The 17,901-nt window shown below is 49.3% G+C and overlaps 1 protein-coding gene across 1 annotated transcript in view; it reads left to right on the forward strand.

Annotated features, from left to right (window-relative positions):
• LOC136627215 (tyrosinase-like) overlaps positions 1-11,002 on the forward strand; it is a 49,393-nt gene extending 38,391 nt beyond the window's left edge. Inside the window, exons 6-7 of the mRNA XM_066602144.1 lie at positions 9,900-10,041; positions 10,710-11,002. Coding sequence (XP_066458241.1) covers positions 9,900-10,041; positions 10,710-10,893 — 326 coding nt within the window. The 3' untranslated portion in view covers positions 10,894-11,002. The remainder of the gene's footprint in view (positions 1-9,899; positions 10,042-10,709) is intronic.
• The last annotated feature ends 6,899 nt before the right edge of the window (positions 11,003-17,901 follow it).

Raw genomic sequence — 17,901 nt, forward strand, 5'->3', positions numbered from 1 at the left:
AGTATTACTGGTTGGGTACCACAGGGGACAGTATTAGAGGGATTACCATTGCTAGTGCGGTACCACAGGGGGAAGTATTGAAGGGGTCACCATTACTAGTGGGGTACCACAGGGGTCAGTATTGGAGGGGGTCACCATTACTAGTGGGGTACAACAGGGGGCAGTATTGGAGGGGTCACACTAACTGGTGTCTTACAACAGGGGGCAGTATTAGAAGGGTCATCATTACTAGTGGGGTACCACAGGGGGCAGTATTGGAGGGGTCACACTAACTGGTGTCTTACAACAGGGGGCAGTATTAGAAGGGTCTCCATTACTAGTGGGGTACCACAGGGGGCAGTATTAGAAGGGTCATCATTACTAGTGCAGTACCACAGGGGGCAGTATTGGAGGGGTGACTGTTAATAATGAGGTACCACAGGGGGCAGTATTGGAGGGGTCACACTTACTGGTCGGGTACCACAAGGGGCAGCATTGGAGGAGTCACCGTTACTAGTGGGGTACCACAGGGGGCAGTATTGAAGGGAACACCATTACTAGTGGAGTACTACAGGGGGCAGTATTGGAGAGATTGCCATTGCTAGTGGGCTACCACAAAGGTCAGTATTGGAGGGGGTCACAATTACTAATGGGGTACCACAGGGGTCAGTATTGGAGGGGGTGACAATTATTAGTAGGGTACCACAGGTGTCAGTAGTGGAGGGGTCAAAGTTAATAGTGGTGTACCACAGGGGCCAGTATTGGAGAGGTCACAATTACTAGTGGGGTACCATAGGGGTCAGAAGTGGAGGGGTCACCATTACTAGTGGGGTAATACAGGGGGCAGTATTGGAGGGGTCATCATTACTAGTGGGATTCCACAGGGGGCAGTATTAGAGGGATTACAATTGCTAGTGCGGTACCACAGCAGGCAGTATTGAAGGGGGTCACAATTATCAGTGCGTTACCACAGGGGGCAGTATTGAAGGAGTCACTATTACTAGTGGAGTACCACAGGGGGCAGTATTAAAGGGTTCACCATTACTAGTGGGGCACCACAGGGAGAAGGATGCGAAGGATCACCCATTACTAGTGGCTTACCACAGGGGGGCAGTATCAGAGGGGTCACCATTACTAGTTAGGTATGACAGGGGGCAGTATTGGAGGGGTCATCATTACTAGTGGGGTACCACAGGGGAAAGTATTGGAAGGATCACTATTACTAGTGGGGTACCACAGGGGGCAGTATTGGAGGGGTCACCAGTACTAGTGGGGTACCACAGGGGGCAGTATTGGAGGGGTCACCATTACTAGTGGGGCACCACAGGGAGAAGGATGCGAAGGATCACTATTACTAGTGGCTTACCACAGGGGGGCAGTATCAGAGGGGTCACCATTACTAGTTAGGTATGACAGGGGGCAGTATTGGAGGGGTCACCATTACTAGTTGGGTACCAAAGGGGGCAGTATTGAAGGGGTCATCATTACTAGTGGGGTACCACAGGGGAAAGTATTAGAAGGATCACCATTACTAGTGGGGTACCACAGGGGGGCAGTATTGGAGGGGTCACCATTACTAGTGGGGTACCAAAGGGAGAAGTATTGGAAGGATCACCATTACTAGTGGGGTACCGCAGGGGGCAGTATTGGAGGGGTCACCATTACTAGTGGGGTACCAAAGGGGACAGTATTGGAGGGGTCACCATTACTAGTGGGGTAATACAGGGGGCAGTATTGGAGGGTCACCATTACTAGTGGGGCACCACAGGGGGCAGTATTGTAGGAGTCACCATTACTAGTGGGGTACCATAGGGGTCAGAAGTGGAGGGGTCACCATTACTAGTGGGGTAATACAGGGGGCAGTATTGGAGGGTCACCATTACTAGTGGGGCACCACAGGGGGCAGTATTGTAGGAGTCACCATTACTAGTGGGGTACCATAGGGGTCAGAAGTGGAGGGGTCACCATTACTAGTGGGGTAATACAGGGGGCAGTATTGGAGGGGTCATCATTACTAGTGGGATTCCACAGGGGGCAGTATTAGAGGGATTACATTGCTAGTGCGGTACCACAGCGGGCAGTATTGAAGGGGGTCACAATTACCAGTGCGTTACCACAGGGGGCAGTATTAAAGGGTTCACCATTACTAGTGGGGCACCACAGGGAGAAGGATGCGAAGGATCACCATTACTAGTGGCTTACCACAGGGGGGCAGTATCAGAGGGGTCACCATTACTAGTTAGGTATGACAGGGGGCAGTATTGGAGGGGTCACCATTACTAGTTGGGTACCAAAGGGGGCAGTATTGAAGGGGTCATCATTACTAGTGGGGTACCACAGGGGAAAGTATTGGAAGGATCACCATTACTAGTGGGGTACCACAGGGGGCAGTATTGGAGGGGTCACCAGTACTAGTGGGGTACCACAGGGGGCAGTATTGGAGGGGTCACCATTACTAGTGGGGCACCACAGGGAGAAGGATGCGAAGGATCACCCATTACTAGTGGCTTACCACAGGGGGGCAGTATCAGAGGGGTCACCATTACTAGTTAGGTATGACAGGGGGCAGTATTGGAGGGGTCACCATTACTAGCTGGGTACCAAAGGGGGCAGTATTGAAGGGGTCATCATTACTAATGGGGTACCACAGGGGAAAGTATTGGAAGGATCACCATTACTAGTGGGGTACCACAGGGGGCAGTATTGGAGGGGTCACCATTAGTAGTGGGGTACCAAAGAGGGCAGTATTGGAAGGATCACCATTACTAGTGGGGTACCAAAGGGAGAAGTATTGGAAGGATCACCATTACTAGTGGGGTACCACAGGGGGCAGTATTGGAGGGGTCACCATTACTAGTGGGGTACCACAGGGGACAGTATTGGAGGGGTCACCATTACTAGTGGGGTACCAAAGAGGGCAGTATTGGAGGGTCACCATTACTAGTGGGGCACCACAGGGGGCAGTATTGTAGGAGTCACCATTACTAGTGAGGTACCACAGGGGGGCAGTATTAAATGGGTCATCATTACTAGTGGGGTACCACAGGTGTCAGTATTGAAAGGATCACCATTACTAGTGGGGTGCGACAGGGGGCAGTATTGGAGGGGTCACCATTACTAGTTGGGTACCAAAGGGGGCAGTATTGAAGGGGTCATCATTACTAGTGGGGTACCACAGTGGAAAGTATTGGAAGGATCATCATTACTAGTGGGGTACCACAGGGGGCAGTATTAAAGGGTTCACCATTACGAGTGGGGCACCACAGGGAGAAGGTTGCGAAGGATCACCATTACTACTGGCTTACCACAGGGGGGCAGTATCAGAGGGGTCACCATTACTAGTTAGGTACGACAGGGGGCAGTATTGGAGGGGTCACCATTACTAGTTGGGTACCAAAGGGGGCAGTATTGAAGGGGTCATCATTACTAGTGGGGTACCACAGGGGAAAGTATTGGAAGGATCACCATTACTAGTGGGGTACCACAGGGGGCAGTATTGGAGGGGTCACCATTACTAGTGGGGTACCAAAGAGGGCAGTATTGGAAGGATCACCATTACTAGTGGGGTACCACAGGGGGCAGTATTGGAAGAATCACTACTACTTGTGGGGTTCCACAAGGGGCTGTATTGGAGGGGTTATCATTACTAGTGGGGTACCCCAGGGGCAGTATTGGAGGGTCACCATTACTAGTGGGGCACCACAGGGGGGCAGTATTAAATGGGTCATCACTACTATTGGGGTACCACAGGTGTCAGTATTGGAAGGATCACCATTAGTAGTGGGGTACCACAGGGGGAAGTATTGGAAGGATCACCATTACTAGTGGGGTACCACAGGGGGAAGAATTGGAAGGATCACCATTACTAGTGCGGTACCACAGGGGGCAGTATTGGAGGGGTCACCATTACTAGTGGGGTACCAAAGGGAGAAGTATTGGAAGGATCACCATTACTAGTGGGGTACCGCAGGGGGCAGTATTGGAGGGGTCACCATTACTAGTGGGGTACCAAAGGGGACAGTATTGGAGGGGTCACCATTACTAGTGGGGTACCATAGGGGTCAGAAGTGGAGGGGTCACCATTACTAGTGGGGTAATACAGGGGGCAGTATTGGAGCGGTCATCATTACTAGTGGGATTCCACAGGGGGCAGTATTAGAGGCATTACATTGCTAGTGCGGTACCACAGCGGGCAGTATTGAAGGGGGTCACAATTACCAATGCGTTACCACAGGGGGCAGTATTGAAGAAGTCACTATTACTAGTGGAGTACCACAGGGGGCAGTATTAAAGGGTTCACCATTACTAGTGGGGCACCACAGGGAGAAGGATGCGAAGGATCACCATTACTAGTGGCTTACCACAGGGGGGCAGTATCAGAGGGGTCACCATTACTAGTTAGGTATGACAGGGGGCAGTATTGGAGGGGTCACCATTACTAGTTGGGTACCAAAGGGGGCAGTATTGAAGGGGTCATCATTACTAGTGGGGTACCACAGGGGAAAGTATTGGAAGGATCACCATTACTAGTGGGGTACCACAGGGGGCAGTATTGGAGGGGTCACCAGTACTAGTGGGGTACCACAGGGGGCAGTATTGGAGGGGTCACCATTACTAGTGGGGCACCACAGGGAGAAGGATGCGAAGGATCACTATTACTAGTGGCTTACCACAGGGGGGCAGTATCAGAGGGGTCACCATTACTAGTTAGGTATGACAGGGGGCAGTATTGGAGGGGTCACCATTACTAGTTGGGTACCAAAGGGGGCAGTATTGAAGGGGTCATCATTACTAGTGGGGTACCACAGGGGAAAGTATTGGAAGGATCACCATTACTAGTGGGGTACCACAGGGGGCAGTATTGGAGGGGTCACCATTAGTAGTGGGGTACCAAAGAGGGCAGTATTGGAAGGATCACCATTACTAGTGGGGTACCACAGGGGGCAGTATTGGAGGGGTCACCATTACTAGTGGGGTACCACAGGGGACAGTATTGGAGGGGTCACCATTACTAGTGGGGTTCCACAGCGGGCAGTATTGGATGGTCACCATTACTAGTGGGGGACCACAGGGGGCAGTATTGTAGGAGTCACCATTACTAGTGAGGTACCACAGGGGGCAGTATTAAATGGGTCATCATTACTAGTGGGGTACCACAGGTGGCAGTATTGGAGGGGTCACCATTACTAGTGGGGTAACACAGGGGGCAGTACTGGAGGGGTCATCATTACTAGTGGGGTACCACAGGGGGCAGTACTGGAGGGGTCATCATTACTAGTGGGGCACCACAGGGGGCAGTATTGGAGGGGTCATCATTACTAGTGGGGTACCACAGGTGGCAGTATTGGAGGGGTCACCATTACTAGTGGGGTACCTCAGGGGGCAGTATTGGAGGGGTCACCATTACTAGTGGGGCACCACAGGGAGAAGGATGCGAAGGATCACTATTACTAGTGGCTTACCACAGGGGGGCAGTATCAGAGGGGTCACCATTACTAGTTAGGTATGACAGGGGGCAGTATTGGAGGGGTCACCATTACTAGTTGGGTACCAAAGGGGGCAGTATTGAAGGGGTCATCATTACTAGTGGGGTACCACAGGGGAAAGTATTGGAAGGATCACCATTACTAGTGGGGTACCACAGGGGGCAGTATTGGAGGGGTCACCATTAGTAGTGGGGTACCAAAGAGGGCAGTATTGGAAGGATCACCATTACTAGTGGGGTACCACAGGGGGCAGTATTGGAGGGGTCACCATTACTAGTGGGGTACCACAGGGGACAGTATTGGAGGGGTCACCATTACTAGTGGGGTTCCACAGCGGGCAGTATTGGATGGTCACCATTACTAGTGGGGGACCACAGGGGGCAGTATTGTAGGAGTCACCATTACTAGTGAGGTACCACAGGGGGCAGTATTAAATGGGTCATCATTACTAGTGGGGTACCACAGGTGGCAGTATTGGAGGGGTCACCATTACTAGTGGGGTAACACAGGGGGCAGTACTGGAGGGGTCATCATTACTAGTGGGGTACCACAGGGGGCAGTACTGGAGGGGTCATCATTACTAGTGGGGCACCACAGGGGGCAGTATTGGAGGGGTCATCATTACTAGTGGGGTACCACAGGTGGCAGTATTGGAGGGGTCACCATTACTAGTGGGGCACCACAGGGGGCAGTATTGGAGGGGTCACCATTACTAGTGGGGCACCACAGGGGGCAGTATTGGAGGGGTCATCATTACTAGTGGGGCACCACAGGGGGCAGTATTGGAGGGGTCACCATTACTAGTGGGGTACCTCAGGGGGCAGTATCTGGCCCTCTTCTCTTTAATATATGTGATAATGACCTGGTGAAGGTTTGTGCAGTAAAATATCAGCTGATACAAAACTACATAAAGATATTAACACAAGAGGACTGAATGCGGGTACAAGAGGATCTGGATTACTTGGGGGCAGGAAAGGGTACCACAGGGGGGCAGTATTAAATGGGTCATCATTACTAGTGCGGATACATGTGCGGTGCAGCACACGGCCAGGAAATACATGTCACCATTACATACTAAATGGGAAACCACTGGGGACCCCGACAGCGAGAAGGACTTGGGGGATTATAACTGTAAGCTTAACTAGAGCACCCTGTGCCAGGCAGCTGCAGCCAAGGCAAGAAGGGTCATGGGGGGCATCAAAAGAGGTCTACGGGCGCATGACAAGATATTATTCTTCCTTTTAACAAGTCACTGGTCAGACCACATATGGAATATTGGGGACACTTTTGGGCAGCGATACTCAAGAAGGACGTATCAGAGCTTGAACCGGTAGAAAGGGGGAAACTATAGTAATAAACATAACGGGCGGACTACAATACCCAGAGAGGCTATCAAGATTGAGATTATTTGCCTTAGTAAACAGACAGCTGAGAGGCAACCTAATATCTATGTATAATATATCAGCGGTCAGTACAGAGATCTCTCCCATCATCTATTATACCCAGGACTGTAACAAGGGGGCGCTCTAATAACTATGTATAATATATCAGGGGTCAGTACAGAGATCTCTTCCATCTTCTATTATACCAAGGACTGTAAGAAGAGGGCGCTCTAATAACTATGTATAGATATATCAGAGGTCAGTACAGAGATCTCTCCCATCATCAATTATACCCAGGACTGTAACAAGGGGGCGCTCTAATAACTATGTATAGATATATCAGGGGACAGTACAGAGATCTCTTCCATCTTCTATTATACCCAGGACTGTAACAAGGGGGCGCTCTAATAACTATGTATAGATATATAAGGGGTCAGTACAGAGATCTCTTCCATCTTCTATTATACCCAGGACTGTAACAAGGGGGTGCTCTAATAACTATGTATAGATATATAAGGGGTCAGTAAAGAGATCTCTCCCATCATCTATTATACCCAGGACTGTAACAAGGGGGCGCTCTAATAACTATGTATATATATATCAGGGGTCAGTACAGAGATCTCTCCCATCATCTATTATACCCAGGACTGTAACAAGGGGGCGCTCTAATAACTGTGTATAGATATATCAGGGGTCAGTACAGAGATCTCTCCCATCATCTATTATAGACAGGACTGTAACAAGGGGGCGCTCTAATAACTATGTACAGATATATCAGGGGTCAGTACAGAGATCTCTCCCATCATCTATTATACCCAGGACTGTAACAAGGGGGCGCTCTAATAACTATGTATATCAGGGGTCAGTACAGAGATCTCTCCCATCATCTATTGTACCCAGAACGGTAACAAGGGGGCGCTCTAATCACTATGTATAGATATATCAGGGGTCAGTACAGAGATCTCCCATCATCTATTATACCCAGGACTGTAACAAGGGGGCGCTCTAATAACTATGTATAGATATATCAGGGGTCAGTACAGAGATCTCTCCCATCATCTATTATACCCAGGACTGTAACAAGGGGGCGTTCTAATAACTATGTATAGATATATCAGGGTCAGTACAGAGATCTCTCCCATCATCTATTATACCCAGGACTGTAACAAGGGGGCGCTCTAATAACTATGTATAGATATATCAGGGGTCAGTACAGAGATCTCTCCCATCATCTATTATACCCAGGACTGTAACAAGGGGGCGCTCTAATAACTATATATAGATATATCAGGGGTCAGTACAGAGATCTCTCCTATCATCTGTTATACCCAGGACTGTAACAAGGGGGCGCTCTAATAACTGTGTATAGATATATCAGGGGTCAGTACAGAGATCTCTCCCATCATCTAATATACCCAGGACTGTAACAAGGGGGCGCTCTAATAACTATGTATAATATATCAGGGGTCAGTACAGAGATCTCTCCCATCATCTATTATACCCAGGACTGTAACAAGGGGGCGGTCTAATAACTATGTATAGATATATGGGGGGTCAGTACAGAGATCTCTCCCATCATCTATTATACCCAGGACTGTAACAAGGGGGCGTTCTAATAACTATGTATAGATATATCAGGGTCAGTACAGAGATCTCTCCCATCATCTATTATACCCAGGACTGTAACAAGGGGGCGCTCTAATAACTATGTATAGATATATCAGGGGTCAGTACAGAGATCTCTCCCATCATCTATTATACCCAGGACTGTAACAAGGGGGCGCTCTAATAACTATGTATAGATATATCAGGGGTCAGTACAGAGATCTCTACCATCATCTATTATACCCAGGACTGTAACAAGGGGCGCTCTAATAACTATGTATAATATATCAGGGGTCAGTACAGAGATCTCTCCCATCATCTATTATACCCAGGACTGTAACAAGGGGGCGGTCTAATAACTATGTATAGATATATGGGGGGTCAGTACAGAGATCTCTCCCATCATCTATTATACCCAGGACTGTAACAAGGGGGCGCTCTAATAACTATGTATAGATATATCAGGGGTCAGTACAGAGATCTCTCCATCATCTATTATACCCAGGACTGTAACAAGGGGGCGCTCTAATAACTATGTATAGATATATCAGGGGTCAGTACAGAGATCTCTCCATCATCTATTATACCCAGGACTGTAACAAGGGAGCGCTCTAATAACTATGTATAATATATTAGGGGTCAGTACAGAGATCTCTCCCAACATGTATTATACCCAGGACTGTAACAAGGGGGCGCTCTAATAACTATGTATAGATATATCAGGGGTCCGTACAGAGATCTCTGCCATCATCTATTATACCCAGGACTGTAACAAGGGGGCGATCTAATAACTATGTATAATATATCAGGGGTCAGTACAGAGATCTCTCCCATCATCTATTATACCCAGGACTGTAACAAGGGGGGCTCTAATAACTATGTATGGATATATCAGGGGTCAGTACAGAGATCTCTCCCATCATCTATTATACCCTAAATCCTGATGTATCGCCAGTAATATAAGTGCATCCGTGACTCCACACCGCAGACCTTTTGAAAAATGCGACATATTTATTAACATTTTGTGACATTTGATTCGTTTCTCGTCTTGTAAACTGCATAAAAGAAGAAAACTGGTAAAAAAGGGGTGAATCATTCCCCTGAAGATAAGTCGGCCCCAGCGCTCCGCCGCGGTGCTCTACACGTTGTGTATGTTTGTTAGCCATCAGAAGGTATCATATCAGGAGGATCACCTGGTGAGAACAATCACACCTACACCTGTGACCCACCTAGAAACTCTTCCCTGATATTCCAGAGCTATCACTGACTGTGGAGCGCCATGTGTTAACCCCTTCTGCCCTGTGTAATGTACAGAAAGTTTATGAACCCCCTGAGTGCAGTGCTGATATAAAGACCCTCACACTACAGCCTGCTGATGGGTGGTAATTATCAGACGCAGACAGAAACCGCCAGAAATGTCACCAACTCATCCGTCTTCTCCTTCCAGGCTATGTGAACCCAAAAGATGGAAAAACGTCTGGAAGATATGTTCACAACAAGGTCCATGCCTACATGGGAGGAACAATGTCACAAGTCACCATAGCTGCCAACGACCCCATGTTCCTTGTGCACCACAATTTTGTTGACTTGTAAGAATTTATCTATCTTATGTGTCTGATTGGAGGATGAGTGGTCGGGGGGCTCATGGTGTCTGATTGGAGGATGGGTGGTCGGGGGGCTCATGGTGTCTGATTGGAGGATGAGTGGTCGGGGGGCTCATGGTGTCTGATTGGAGGATGAGTGGTCAGGGGTCTCATGGTGTCTGATTGGAGGATGAGTGGTCGGGGGTCTCATGGTGTCTGATTGGAGGATGAGTGGTCGGGGGTCTCATGGTGTCTGATTGGAGGATGAGTGGTCGGGGGGCTCATGGTGTCTGATTGGAGGATGAGTGGTCGGGGGGCTCATGGTGTCTGATTGGAGGATGAGTGGTCGGGGGGCTCATGGTGTCTGATTGGAGGATGAGTGGTCGGGGGTCTCATGGTGTCTGATTGGAGGATGAGTGTTTGGGGGTCTCATGGTGTCTGATTGGAGGATGAGTGGTCAGGGGGCTCATGGTGTCTGATTGGAGGATGAGTGGTCGGGGTCTCATGGTGTCTGATTGGAGGATGAGTGTTCGGGGGTCTCATGGTCATGTAGTCGGTGATGTCTCATTTGAGTGGTGACAGTTAGCGGGCTGGTGGTGGTCGTGTTGGTTTTGGTTTGTGGTTGTTGGCTTCTCTAGGTCTTGCAGATCATTCATCTCTTTTCCATTCTGCAGTATTCTTGAGTTGTGGATGCAACGATACAAAGGCTGTCCTGACAACTACCCCAACAACTCTCGCCTGGGGCACGGCCCTTGGGACTACGTTGTTCCATTTTATCCGGATCTTCGGAACAGAGATCTTCTCCAGAGAAGCTCGCTCTTTGGATACACATTCGATAATCTTAGAGCATGTGAATAACAGGAAGCTCAAACAATCCAGTCATCTGAAGTGCAGAACGGAAGTCCTCATGTGGCGAGGCAGACATGTTATATGCAGTGACTCCTCCCACAAAATGGCTTCCTGGCCTCTTGCTATTTTAATTTAATAAATTAACATTCACAATGAAACTCCGGCTGCACCTTCTACTTACGGGGAGGGGAACCGGTCTTCGCAGGTCTTCCCCTTCGGATAGTAATCATCCAGCGAGGTCCAATGCACGTAACGTCACGCCGCGCACTTAGTGTAACATTCAGTTTAAGATTCTCAGGCGATTAGCAGAGCAAACATACAAAGGTATCAGCAGCCATGACAACCATTAACCCCTTAGTGACGCCGCCTACACCAATGTTTGGGGATTCTCTCCAGGGATGCATGAGGGATGTGTTTGCTGGCGAGCTGCAGTCTTCATCGCACTCATGATTGGTAGTCCTCAGGAGGGTGGGGGGGGGGGGGGGGTGGACAATTGTAAGGTCATATCCTTCTATACTACTTAAGAGCTTGATCTCTCCCGTGATGCCATGCTAGGAGTACGGCTGAATAACAGACGAAGCGCGTCGGCTCTTTTAATCCCCGTGCGCCTGGGAATGTTTAATGTGTATTCAATGAAGAAGGGATTTTTTTTTAAAGAGCCTTGGTGCTGGATCAACTCTTCCTACTGCTCAGCTCCTCCTCCGGGCCTGGGCTCGGCCGTTACATCCTGTGGCTCACTCCGCAAGGACACTGGATCACTATATGTGGCTCACTCCGCAAGGACACTGGATCACTATATGTGGCTCACTCCGCAAGGACACTGGATCACTATATGTGGCTCACTCCGCAAGGACACTGGATCACTATATGTGGCTCACTCCGCAAGGACACTGGATCACTATATGTGGCTCACTCCGCAAGGACACTGGATCACTATATGTGGCTCACTCCGCAAGGACACTGGATCACTATATGTGAACATGTAACAGTGAGCTGCATCGGTTTTCCTTTTTTCTTCACTGTTTGCGTTCCCAGCTTAGATACGTCCTTCTGAAGTGTTCCACTTGCATCATCTGATTCCATCATTAATCTACATTCCGACCCTGTTCTTGTCCTTGCATATACAGACATGTCCACCCCCGGGTCTGCCCGGCCCAACACTCCTTGCTAGACCTGAATAATCCTGGCAGATTGTTTATGAGTGGTAACGACCAACCAGATCTTCCAGATAATATGAACAACCTCATGGACAATCTGGGACATGTGTGGCACAACAATTGTACATATGGTGGGATGCCACCACTCTGGGAAATTACCTGGAGAAAAAAACGATCCCTCGTGGTTTGAGACTAAGGAAATTGCCTTCCTTGAGGGCTTTTTCCCATGATCGTATTTCAGTCGCCGTTTACACGGCCAGCCGATATACGCTACATTGGGAGAGATAAAACTGGTGAATGGGCGCACAAATCAAGCGTTTGTGTGCCCGTTCAGATGGCATAGGTCCCTGTGCATTTACGCCGAGAATACCATGCCGTTACCCCTTTCCCCTCCCTCTCCATCGCAGGCTCACCTCTGCTCCCGGCTCGTTCTTTGTAATTGGAGGGGGCAGAATGGGGGTGGAGCTAAGTGCCCTTCCTGCCTCCTCCCATTGATGGCTATGGACAAGGGGCGGGGAGACGGCGTTCCCGTTCCTTGTCTCTCCCGAATAATATGATGATCCTTCATTTCTTGTTGACATGTTGATAGAAGGAAGGTGAAATAGGCCTATATCTCTCCTTAATAGGCATGTGACCGTTGGTGGGGATAGAGAGGCAGAGGTCCTTGACCTGGCCAAAATCAAGGCTATGTCTGCTGAAATGTGTCTTTCTTCTCTAGAGCCACATTTTTTATTCCCTGAGCCTGATCAGGGGGTATCTGGTTAACCCCAATATGTAGCTCAGAGAGCCAGGGGGGAGACTCAGGGGAACCTGCCAGTACGGAGTGAGCCCCCTGAAACACACTGTAGGGGAACCTGCCAGTACGGACTGAGCCCCCTGTAACACCCTGTAGGGGATCCTGCCTGTGTGGACTGAGCCCCCTGTAACACCCTGTAGGGGAACCTGTCAGTACGGACTGAGCCCCCTGTAACACCCTGTAGGGGATCCTGCCTGTGTGGACTGAGCCCCCCACAACACACCGTCAGTCTCACTCTCACACACATCGGTGGCTCCAGCAGGGACACTTGTGCCACAGCAGTATATTTATTCACCTGGGCAGGCATACTCCCAATATTGATGGGGCGGACCAGCACCTTCCCATTGGTCACAGTAGCCAGGCTCCGGGCAGCCAGTAAAGAGGGGTGACCATCTATAGGGATGGGCTCTACTACAGCCTCATAGGCACGGCCATGTAGGCCTGACCGTGTTTGGCACCACAGGACAAATTCAGACTCCGGTGGGACTAAAACCGGTCTGAAGTCCTTTATGTGACTCTTCCCACATGGCCCTGCGGATTGGCAAACCGCTGCCGAGCTGATAAGGCTTTTACAGTGGTCTTTAGCACAGCTCTCTGGGCCTGTGATGCTGCAGGCACGTTACTCTGCAGCGCTTCCAACATCTCTGCATAGCAGTTCTTTAATATACTCATGCTCAGCGTGATAATTATTCATGCCCAGCGTGTGCATTCTTGTCGAGCACATCTACCACCAGTATCCCTTACTGGCGTAGCCCCGCCTTCCCAGCTATCACGGTCGGTTCCCGGTATCCTCCTATTGGTATAGGCAGGCCGTTGCTCGACATTAACTGTTACCAGTTAACTGTGACAGCTGTGGCAGAAATCCGTGGTATTTTCCCTGTTTTCAGTGGGGCTTGCGCTGCTGCCGCTGGCCCCCTTGAATACACTGGCGATGTTCCAGCATTTTTCTTGTGCTGCGAGGCGAGTGTTTTCATTTGTTCTCGCAGCGCAAGATAGAAAAAGACGCCAGTGGGTGTCCACCCTAAGGAAGAGTAGAGGGAGATAATGACCTCACGTGATCTAGACTCTATGCTTCTCTTAATACATCCCAGAATTGTGTTTGCCTTTTTGGCTGCTGCATCACATTGTTGACTCATGTTCAGTCTATGATCTATTAGTATACCCAAGTCTTTTTCACATGTGCTGCTGCTTAGCCCAATTCCTCCCATTCTGTATGTGCTTTCTTCATTTTTCTTGCCCAGATGTAGGACTTTGCATTTCTCCTTGTTAAATACCATTCTTTTAGCCGCCGCCCACTGTGCAAGCTTGTCTAGATCTTTCTGAATCCTCTCCCTCTTTTCCCTAGTGTTAGCTATCCCTCCTAGCGTTGTGTCGTAGGTAAATTTGATCAGTTTCCACTCAATTCCCTCCTCCAGATCATTTATAACAATGTTGACCAACACTGGGCCCAGGACAGAGCCTTGTGGTTCCCCACTTGATACATTCTCCCACTTGGATGTGTAGCCATTTATGACCACTCTTTGGGTACGATCACTCAGCCAGTTGTGAATCCACCTAACAGTTGTCTTGTCAATCCCAGATTTGGTCATTTGTTCAATAAGTATGGTATGAGATACTTTGTCAAATGCTTTACTAAAGTCCAGATATACTATATCCACCGCATTTCCCTGATCATCCCAGTCAGTAATACTATCATTGAAGGAAATTAGATTAGTCTGGCATGACTTGTTTGTTACACACCCATGCTGGCTCTGGTTAATTACTCCATTCTCATCCAAGTACTTGCATACACGCTGTTTAATAATTTGTTCAAAGATCTTTCCTGCTATAGAAGTCAGGCTCACAGGACTGTAGTTGCCTGGATCCACCTTCTTCCCTTTTTTGAAGATAGGGACAACATTTGCCCTTTTCCAATCTTCTGGGACTTCTCCTGTTCTGCAGGAATTTTCAAAGATTATGGCGAGTGGAAAAGGGGGGTGGAGCCTGGACGCCGAGCGCAATGGCTGCTTGATAGCTGCGCTCCCGCAAACGGGCACCCACAGCACCTTACAGCAGCGTCCAGCCGATAAAAAGATGGGCAAAACGAATAAGGAGAAGAGCACTGACCTGCAGGGCACCCCTCGCCCATCCAAAACGCAAGCAGACATGAGGGGTTTCTTTAAGGATCGTTCATCTCGCTCCCCGCGGCCCCCGGCTAAGATGGCGCCGGCACGAGCGCTCGCTCCCGCTCTCAGCCATGAAGAAGAAGAGGAGCAGACCTCGGAGGAGGAGGATGGTGAGTCCGTATCCAGGGGCTTCATGAAGAACCTGATATCACAAGCCCTGCGTCCCATTAGTGCTGACTTAGCAGAGATAAAAGAAGAATTCAAACAAATGAGGCACAGGGTGGAAGATCTTGAGTCCTCCTCTGCAGCCATTGCTTCTCACTCTCTGCAAATTGAGCAAGCCTTAAAGGAATAGTACCTGCATTTAAATAGATCGCTCCTGCTTCAAGAAGACTTAGAAAACAGGAACAGGCGGAATAATTTGCGCTTTAAAGGCATCCCTGAATCTTATGCAAACGAATGCCTTGATAAAGTCGCCAAAGTTATTTTTGCCGCCTTATTGGGAGAGGAGAGATCGTCCACTATGTGCGTTGAAAGGATACATCGGGCCCTAAGACCGCCGTCGGGCCCCTCGGAGCCGCCAAGGGACGTTATATGTAAATTATTGTCCTTCTCAGACGCAGTCGCGGTTCTTAGGGCGGCCAGAACCTTTAAGGATCTGAAGTTCAAAGGAGCGCCTATTTCGATATTCCAGGACCTGGCACCCTCTACCCTAGCAAAGCGCCGAGCCTTGCGTCCATTGCTGGAAGTCCTGAAAGCCCGTGAGATCAGATACGCGTGGTTGTTTCCTTTTGGCATCAGTGCGACCATCAAGGGCAAGAGGGTCAACATACGCACCCAAGAAGAGATGCGGGAGCTGTGGGGCCTCCTGGAAATAGATCCGATCGAACTTCCCAATTGGCAACCTCTCCCGGACCTCCCCCAGTTCCAACCTTTAGAGAGCCCAGGAGACTGGCTGCTGGCGGGCAGCGCGAAATCCCTGAAAGGGAAAAAGAAAAAGCCCAAACAGGACTCGTGATTCACTAAGGCCGGAGAGTGGTCTCTCCTGTTTTGCCCCCAGACGTGGCGACAAGCCGTCGGGCTTTTCCCTCTAATAGCCAATCCGTGAGCGGCTTGGGGGATAGCCCCTCGGTGGTCTGATGGTTCCAGTTTTCTCCTTTTTCCTCCTAACGCTTTGTTTCTACAGCATGCTGCAACATAGGGCTGGTGTGGTGCGGATCAACGGACCGCTATGGAGCCTCTCGGGAGAATTGGAAGACTGTTCGTTTTCTTGTCGGCATGACGCTCCTTTATCGGGACTTGGTATCGTAAAACACACTACCCGGGCCGGTGACTATGAAGAATGTTATGAGCATGTTTTATGAGACGATTATTATTCGATATTGATGCAAGTCTTTAGAACTGCCTGTTCCTATGTTTGGCTGGTTCTGTGTTTCTTGTCACTTGATAGTGGGCTTGTGGGTGCCTGTATCGTCCAGGCCGTAACTAATTCTCTGACCTCCCACCAGAATCGTTGTTTGGTGGGATCTCAGTAGGCTGCCCCCAGAGTGGGCCCTAAGTAGGGAGTCAACGGACCCCCCCCCTCGGGGCTCACTCAAAACACGTTTTCTCTGCCAGCAGAAGCTCTGCTGCATGGATTTATCTTTACGTTGTTTGTTCTGTTGATTTAGATTTGTGCGAACCCCCACCTTCTTGTATCTTTCTTCCCCACCTGTCTTACCTTTCCCTCCTTCCCTCGCCTCACCCCCCGCCAACAAGCCCAGGTATCGCGTAGGAGAGTGCTAACGCAGGCTTTTTTCACTCTCTGCAACTGCTAGCTCTGTGTTGTTTACTCACGTGTGCTTTCTCTCATATTTAGTACAGGGATTTCGCCATGAATGGACTGCGTCTCACCTCCTTCAACGCCAAAGGTCTCAACTCGCCCTCCAAACGACACAGCCTCGAGCTGCTACTGAGGAGGTACGACACTAAAATTCTCTTCCTCCAGGAGACCCACTACAAAGGTAATAAAACCTTCTCCCTGCCAGGGAAGTCATTCCCCAGGGCATTCCATTGCACTCATCCCTCGTCGGCCTCGAAAGGGGTCTCCATTTTCCTTCATAGATCAATTAATTTTGTCGAGGAGGCTCAGTTTAGGGACGACAAAGGCAGAGTCCTGTTCATCAGGGGCACTCTGAACAATACAAAACTAACTCTAGCCAACTTATACACTCCAAATACAGAGCAGATTCCATGGTTGCTCAAGCAGCTTGAAATTTTAAAACACTTCAGCGAAGGCCAGATTATTTTAGTGGGTGACCTAAACGTCACACTCAATCCCACTGTAGACTCCTCTTTGGGCCGCTCACATATATCCCAAGGTAAACTGAAAAAATTGGTCAAACGGCTCCAGGATTTGGGTTTGGTAGATACCTGGCGCACCTTGCACCCTACCACGAAAGATTTTTCATTTTTCTCCTCTGTGCATTCCACATTCCAGAGATTGGATTACGTCCTGGTCTCCTCCTCCCTACTTCCGTCCCTGATCAGCTCGAACATTGATACAATGACGATCTCTGATCACGCCCCGGTGCATACATCTCTGCGCCTCCCTCAGCCATTAGCCAGGGAATGGAGATGGTCATTGAATTCCTCCCTTCTGGATCAAATGGAGGATAGAGAGTACTTATCAAAATACCTAGAAGAGTATTTTTGTCTCAACTCAACAGAAGAGTCGAGTTCACCTTTGGTTTGGGAAGCCCATAAGGCTTATATGCGAGGCCTACTTATAGCCCTGGGCTCACGTATCAAGAAAAGAAATCAGAAAGCGATCGATGAGAAGCTTTCACGGATCGCCAGTTTGGAGTTGACTGTGAAACTCTCCCAGGCGAAGCAGAACATGGCTGAACTTGCGGCAGCAAGAGCAGACCTGAAACTCCTGCTCAACGCTAAATTTAACAAAAACCTGCTGCATTTCAGA

This window comes from Eleutherodactylus coqui, chromosome 5 (genome assembly GCF_035609145.1).
Source record: "Eleutherodactylus coqui strain aEleCoq1 chromosome 5, aEleCoq1.hap1, whole genome shotgun sequence".
NCBI classification, from domain to species: domain Eukaryota; kingdom Metazoa; phylum Chordata; class Amphibia; order Anura; family Eleutherodactylidae; genus Eleutherodactylus; species Eleutherodactylus coqui.